The sequence below is a fragment of the Atta colombica genome, unplaced genomic scaffold (genome assembly GCF_001594045.1).
Source record: "Atta colombica isolate Treedump-2 unplaced genomic scaffold, Acol1.0 scaffold47, whole genome shotgun sequence".
Classification (NCBI taxonomy): domain Eukaryota; kingdom Metazoa; phylum Arthropoda; class Insecta; order Hymenoptera; family Formicidae; genus Atta; species Atta colombica.
In genome coordinates, this window is record NW_017259536.1 from 1,227,282 (window position 1) to 1,235,348 (window position 8,067).

At 42.1% G+C, this 8,067-nt stretch overlaps 1 protein-coding gene across 1 annotated transcript in view; it reads left to right on the plus strand.

Moving 5' to 3' along the window:
- The window catches only part of LOC108691615, a 50,275-nt gene that overhangs the window by 15,419 nt on the left and 26,789 nt on the right, over positions 1-8,067 (plus strand). Inside the window, exons 7-10 of the mRNA XM_018199458.1 lie at positions 405-621; positions 3,129-3,402; positions 3,613-4,293; positions 7,269-7,443. Of these exons, the coding sequence (XP_018054947.1) occupies positions 405-621; positions 3,129-3,402; positions 3,613-4,293; positions 7,269-7,443 (1,347 nt within the window). The remainder of the gene's footprint in view (positions 1-404; positions 622-3,128; positions 3,403-3,612; positions 4,294-7,268; positions 7,444-8,067) is intronic.

Below are 8,067 nucleotides of genomic sequence, written 5' to 3' on the forward strand. Positions count from 1 at the left end.
GAGAACGTACGTTTCCAGTTTGCTGCAGCATTTAATTAAATCGCTCTTAGCCATATATAAAGATTTGTGTGTATATTTGCATAACGTTATATTAAGCACATGGGATTAATCTTGAACTCTGTTTCTGCATACATTACGTGCGAATAATGAAATGACACGTCTATAATTTTTATCACAACTTGCATCATATAATAATGATGACCATAAATTTTCATTTTTGAAAATGCTATACATATTAGAAGTATTAAAAAATCAATTCCGAATTTTTACTACCTTGTTTTCTTCTTATTCACTGCCTTGCATCTGCAATACTACTCTTTTTAATTTTTTTCTTGAAAAGATTTGTGACTATATGTTTTATGATCACTGTATACAATTACATGCCCTCGTCGATTTTGAAACAGGGCATCGGTCTTCCTCCGGTGTAGAAAGTGACGCCGATAGTGAGAATTTGCCGCCAATTCCGGTACAGGGTGGCGATTCATTGGGCAGCCCCTACGAAAATGTTCGTCCGGAGGATGATCTTTCCCCCGCGGAAGGAACGTCGCCTACTCAATGGCAGTTCTATCATAAGCCTCGGGACGACGATCGTCGCGTTTCCGGTACATCTGTCATGTCATTGTGAGTATTTTCTTTTACATTCTTTGCATGTTATTCGTTGCAATATTTTTTATAACGCATATATCAAATCTTTCCCCTATTTCCTCTTAGTGATTCTATGATGTTGTGATGGATAACGATACATGCTTGTAGAGAACATCTAGTACAAATAATATGTGTTCATGATATTAGCAAGTTCACGATATTAATTCGGTAGTAAACAAATAATTTACCATCAGAGAAATATTATGAGAAAATTATATATACATATATATATGATTGGATGAAAGAGAGAAAGAGAGAAAAAACATGAGAGAAATAACATGATATACCGACTATTCAAAGATAATTTCGATATATAAATATTTATTAGAATATATTGAATAATCTAAGAAGTCAGTTTATATCAGAAATGCTTCTAATCTGTCAGTTTTTATTATTACACTAAGTGTAGTAATAAAAACTGACAGATTACAAGCATTTATTACATTGCAAAAATTTTAATATACACGCATCGGACATTCATACATGTATTCTCATAATCATTTGAGAGGTTTGGGACTTCGCACGTAAAATATAGTGAAAAAGTATTTCTCTATCATTCAGACTCTATTTTCATAGAAGTCTCAAAGAAAAAAATAAAAGCTGCGATTGCATCGGGTAAGCGCAGAGGCTCGTAATATTTTGCAAAAAGGCTTCGTGCGCGCACAGCGGCTATGGCTGTGCTTTAATATAGAAGATGTTGGACAAACAAAAGCGTAGACATGGACGGAGCGCGGAGTGAATGAGTGAGTACCGGCCAAGCATTGGGATGATGACGGCTGGTGCTGGCGCTGCTGCTACCACCGTTGGTACCCGTAGGAGGTGGAGAAGGTTGTAGGTGGAGGTTCTCGAACCGAAAAGGGAACCTGGATATGGGGCGGTGCCAGGGGGAGAAACGTGAAGGAAGAGGTTGGAGGAGGTGGCACGACCGCGTGTAGCCCCAGCGCGTTAAGCACCGCTTGGCTTGGTTTAATTTTCCTGATGTAGGCAGGCGAGATGGTGGGTCCGACCGCCTCGTTCGCCCCTAGGTCACCCCCGTTGCATCACCCCATTGGTACTCTGTGCCAGTGCTACCGCTCTAGCTGCTAAGCCCGACTGGTTGGCTCGAGTACAGCGAGTGAGAAAGAGAAAGACGAAGACATAGGGCGATAGAGAGACGGTGAGGGAAAAGTGGAGAGTAAGGGAGCGAACAAATGAGAAAGAGGGATACGTAATATGTACGAGTGAAAGAGGGAGAAAGAGAATAAGAGAACGTGGGAGCTCTCGTTGATGTTCCGCACTTCTACCATCAATGTTTGACGTCGGTAGCCCCGGCTTGGCCGCCTCGAAATGAATCCATCACGTTAAACAATGTAAATGTTAGCCCGTCTCAGCATAAAACTAATAACCATTGCTCTCTCCCTCGTGTTATAAGCGCGTGGCCTCCGCAACCTCTCGGGGCCGCAAGCTCCTTTTTCGTTTCTCTTTTCCACATTCGTCGCGTTCCGTCCTAGTCGACGTGGCCTCATTAAAAAGTCGGCGCTTGTCTATGAATGTCTTCAATTGAAGCATATTTTGTCAATGGAAGCTGTCTTTTTTCTATATGTATACACACGATTTATATTTACATTTACATAATATGATTTTTACTCTTTGCTTTTGCGAATATTTTAATTTAGCATTCCGTTATTCGCAAATAATACATTTTAAATATTAAATAACATTAGCGTAATAAGATAGCGTATAATAAAATGCCGTATAAACATTAGTTAAAGTTTAATTTTATTGAGTGGCGTAGTTGAATAGCAGTTATTTCAGCTTGGTCGATATACAAGATTATGTTGCTTCGCTTTGAATATGCGGTTGATTGTTGGTAATCGATAACGGTTGATGTACCGGGATGCGCGTTTCAGTGAAGACGAGCAGAACGGGGAACCGGTGAACGGAGTACGAAGGGTCCTCCAGCAGACAGAGGACTCCGACCCCAGTTCCGTCTTCGACAGCGTCTTTATGTCCCTATCCGACACTCTCAACTCTATAAATACTCTCGAAAGTTCTGACCAAACTCCTGAAGATATACCACAAAACATTACCAAAAGAACACCATTACCATCCGACACTACACGGTAACGCAAACATTTTGCACCGCATAGTTGCATTAAAAACAACATATAATTTATAATATCGAATCAATGTTTCTAAAGGTAGTTTTGATTAAAGTAGCTTAATGCATGTACTTCATCTGTAAGACGTTTACCGAAAATTATATTCATGTACTTGATGTTGCTAAAAAATACTGCATAATACCTCAAACAAATACGATTTCGAGATATACTGTTGACGCGCAAAATGTAACAACGTAGACGTGAGAAGTTTTTGTATTTCTTGCTGATTAATCGAGTGGAAGCGTACGTTTCCGACATTCTCGATCTATCGAGTCGATTTATCATCAACCAATAATAGATAGTCGATTGGTTCCGCTGAAACCCCGAGTTTTGGTTGTACAGGGGCTCCGATAGCGGACTGTACCAAACTCCACCCGTGCCACGCGGCACAATGGAGGGTAGCTTCGTGTCGGAGGACCTGTCCTTGACATTGCCCACGGGATACGGGGGCAGAGAGTCCGACCAATTGAGCGTATCGTCATCCTCGAGCGTCGGCGGACCGAGCCCACGGGACCGTCGTTGTTTGCCCAACGATTCCAGCGCTGCCGGGATTTACTTGCCAATGGCACCTCTGTCCAGCTCGCTACACAGTCCTGCTTCCAACAATAAAGTCTCGGTAAGAGCCCCGGTTTATCTACATAAATTATGAAGAGATATTCTCAGATATAAACATATCCGTATCTGACGAAAGTTAAAGAAATAAAATTGCCTTGCACGTTTTTTCAAATCGCGCGAATTAATTTTTTCGGGAATATTTGTGAACGTGAAGATATAATTCAAACAAACGTCCACCAACGTGAAGAAATATTCGCTTCTTCTTCCGCAGCCGACGCCGCCCAAGAAGCCGCCTAGACGAAATCTCTCGGTATCCCCGACGCACCTGCAAACGCAGATGTCTTTATCAGCTGACAGTTCGGTAGGGCCGAGTAATTACGAGTACTTGTTCTTGGCGCGCAGCGGTGCGCGAAGTCACATCGATCTTGAGCAGCTGCAGAAACGGCGTGATCAGCTGCGACACGTTACGCGAAGCGTGGACCAATACGTGGAGATGAAATCGCGATTGGTTGGAACCGATGAAAAACGCGAGTCCAATGTGGAGCCAGTAGCCATAACGTCTATCTACGAGAACCGGCCGATCAAGATGCTGAATCCGCGAAGAAAATTACGCAGACATGCGTACGAAAACTACGAACCGGAGAATAGTCTGTGTGCCGACAAATCACCCTGCAGCGACGGTGACGTGATTCAGGAGCAAACGTTTGTATCGAGCGCGTTTCTCACCTTGAAGTCTTCCCAGGAGAGTCTCCTCGATGAAAGACGTGAGATAACGGATGGACAATCCGCGTCAGAGAGTCGCGAGGCCACCGACAAACGTCTTAAACGCGTGCAGATGATGCTGCCGACCAGTCCTACGCATTATGTTCAGCCGCCCACTCCTGATCATCCGCCGCCGTCCGCCATGCAAGCGGAAAGGTCCATCCATGAGCGCATTCGTCCGCTTAGTCAGGTAAGTGTTATCAGCGGTTATTACTCTACACAAGGTCAATATGTTGATGGATGTATAGTGCCAAATAACGATAGCGAATATAGAGTTAATTATGGTCATTAGTAGCGTGCAATTGGTACTTGATGTTATTACGAATCGTTCTAAAGCAACAATATTTTCAGTGTTTATTAAGAGAATCGCAATGATTGTTTTGTTTTTCTAGATATGTCTAGAACTTTTTGAAAAAAATCGTATTTTTGTAAAATAAAGTTCCTTTAGAAAATCACATTGGCAAGTTATCAATCGACAGATGGTTCTTAAGCGACTAACGTCATTTCCAATCTTCACATTAACTCGAACGTGTGTGCATGTAAGATTCCTCACGAGAATTCTGCAGTTCATTTCAAATGGTATAGTGATCTCAAATGGGAGATCGCTTCTGCGATTTATCGCGCGGTACTTGGCGAAGCGTGCAACGGCGGCGTTCAACTTTGCATCGTCGACTGCTACTTGGAAGTGCGGCAATCAGAAGATATTTATACATATATGTATCATATGTCGAGAGAAATATCGAGATAGTGCCGTTAAAGACGCGTCAAATTGTGGAAACTCCGCGGAGAACACGCGGGGAAATTTCAAAGCGTCGGTGATTTACCCGAAACTGCCGATCCTTTAAGCCTTTTCATGACATAAGATCTTAGCAGCGTGCGCTCGTTAAGGATCGCCATTAACGCTCTCACTTGACCTGGTGCCTTGGACAGTAGATAAGCAGTCGACATAGCGTCTTACCAGGTTACGTTTAATATACAAGCTGTGTTTGATCTGTGATGCGATTTACAAGGACTCATCTCTCTGCCTCGCTCGCTACTGCTGCCGCTACCTTCGGCCTGTCTCGCTCGTTTACTACCGTTTGCGCGTCGCCCTATGATCGTTCTGCTGTGAGACCGACTACGTTCAATTCCCATCCACCGCGAATGGATATCCATAGCACACGACGCAGCTTCCAGCGCACTTCTGCCTCCCTTCCTCTCCCTCTCTCTTTGCTCTTTCCACGGTATCTCTCTGCCATCCACCCCAGCTTCTCTCTGCCGCTCCCTATATGCATTCGCAATCCGTGTCTTTCAGTCAGCTATACACGCTTGACGAAATATTACACAGTGAATATATCCAGAAAGGAGTCGCTGAATGCGGCGAAGACGGCGAACTCGTATGCACAGTCGGTGATACCATATAACATCGCTTGCTTGGGAGATGCTCGATGTCTTCATCATGCAAATCGTCTATTTGATAGACATAGATACCTTCTTCTCGTAACATGCTTTGTACATCCTTTTCCTTCAATGAATTGTAAATCCTTCGTTCCCCGTTGGATTACTATAGGATGAGTCTAAACATATTTCCAGATTCTAAATTTAAATAAGCCCCAAAGCCCAAAGATGTGTTAAACAAATATGCATTGGAAAATTCAATCAAGAAGGTATTTTGAGGAAGCTATTGAGGGCTAACTTAATATTGCTAATATCGCTAATAATATGATTTACGCGACTGATATCGCAATATTCGTCAGTCGACTCACGATAGTATCCGAGCGTATTCTCAATTCGTTGAACAGCTGATATGATTCGATGATGGAAATCGAACGCTATTACGGCGGCTGAAGACAGCATGCTCGGCACACGGAGGCAGAGGGTCTCCGTGAACCTGTCGGAGGAAGGACGAAGAGATGGGAGAACCTTCTACGGATGGTTGCTTCTCACCCGTCAACTTCCGCGAATCCAGTAGAGCGGCAGAATGCAAGACGCCGACACCCTTTGAATAATGAAGCCCTCGGCTTCTATGCCTGTCTGACTTCGCCTCGCGAACGCTCGTTCTCCGTTGCCATAGGAGAGAGAGAAATTCACGAATTTGTAGCGACGGTTTCCGGCTGTCTCCTCGAGATGTTCTCGGCGTTTTACAGATGATACCGCGAACGTCTGTCGGGCCTCTGACGTCAAATTTTAATTGCGTTAGAGCCTTTCTGGAAACGCGCGATGAAATAGCAGCTTGCCGTTTCGTAGTTTGCACTTAGTAAATCAAAACGCGAGGTCTCATTGAGTGGCATAACGTAATTTTCGGTTGTTTAATACGTCTCGCTGTTAAACATAAATGACATTACGTTGACCATAGCTTAAGTTAAGTTGATTATAGCTTATTATTTATATGTATAATATAATATAAAAAAACACATATGTAATTAAATATAAATCTATATAAACTGTACCAAATTGTAACTTTAATTATTTCAGTATTAAAATTATTCATCTTCAGTTATTCATCTTTCCTTCTTTCTCTTCTATTTTTTATAATAAAAATAATTTTTCATGTATAAAGTAATTCCGATGTAAACTACATTGCAATATTTGCAGGCAATAATTCTTTGCGGATCATAAAATTCAAAAGTGCTGGAAAAATCGTATTATATTTGTCATTTATGACTCGCCGTCAGCGGAATCGAAAGAATTAATGTCAAAAGGTATAGATTTTTATTCGAATAAATAAATATGCTTTAGGTTGACCACGCGTATTTATTTTCCCTCCGATTTACATGGCATATTTCTCGCGTGCCTGCGTGCGGACGTTTCGTTTCAATAAATTTTCATCGCGATAGGATTGGCTTCATTTTTCCATCGTGTGATTTGCCGCGGCTCGACGCGACGCGGCTCACGGGGGAATTTTTATATCGACTGTAAATATCCGTGTATAAAATACGAATGTTGACAATTTCGTGATAACGGCGATACGCCCAGAGTAATAGTGGTCGCGGGCAAATTGTAAAACGCAACTGCCATAAATCCAACAACATGATCAGTACGAGTTTCACGGCAGATATTGAAGGCTTGGAAACTGAAGCGTCGAAAATGCCCTTTCCCGCAGTATTTACTACAATACAATACTGTAGCGTGTACTTTAAGCGTGGAATCTCGTTTCTTCTTCAAATGGCGCTGATTTGTCAATAGGTATACAAGCGAAGATCCCGCGACATGGAAACGGAAACGGACGAAGATCTGCTGCAATTTCCCACCGGTGGATCACTCAACGCATCAAGCGGTTCGTTGTCCAGCGTATCACTGTCCGACAAGAGCATGTCCACGGATAATGTCGAGGAATACTTCGGCGACGTGCCGTTTGCAGGTAAACAGCAACGCACGCTTGGCTGCACCGCATGACGCTTCTTTCTGCCCACGTGTACATGCATAACCGTTGTGTTACGTTTCTGTCTTTTTACCGTCTGTCTGAGACACCGCTGACGCGACGATTGGGACGTTTCTGGAGACGTACACACTAAAGCAAATCTCTCGATTTTTCCCTCTCGATTTAAAGTGTCGTTGATTCGTACTGCATTGGTGAAAACGGGCAGGAAGGTGTAAGGCGAACTGTGTATATATGTGTTACCTAAAAATCATGGTGTTGATGCTATAATAATTTTATATATAAAGGAATTAAATTACCTTCTTCCTCATTGTTATTGGTATTAACATTTATATGTGGCGTTATATGTGGTGTAACAGCACAGTACAGTTTTATTTCACGGAAATATTTGATAAATGAATGTAATAACGGCATGAAGACAGAAATCTATATTATTTTCATCCTTTTTTTGCATTCATTTCATTATCATTCGATATACGGATATATAAGAGAGATTGGAATATAATATAAACAACACAAAACCTATACTCGTATAATTAAAATATATACATTAGGAGCAGCTGGTCTGCGTAAAAATATTTAGAAAATATATTCTAAGAGTTATAT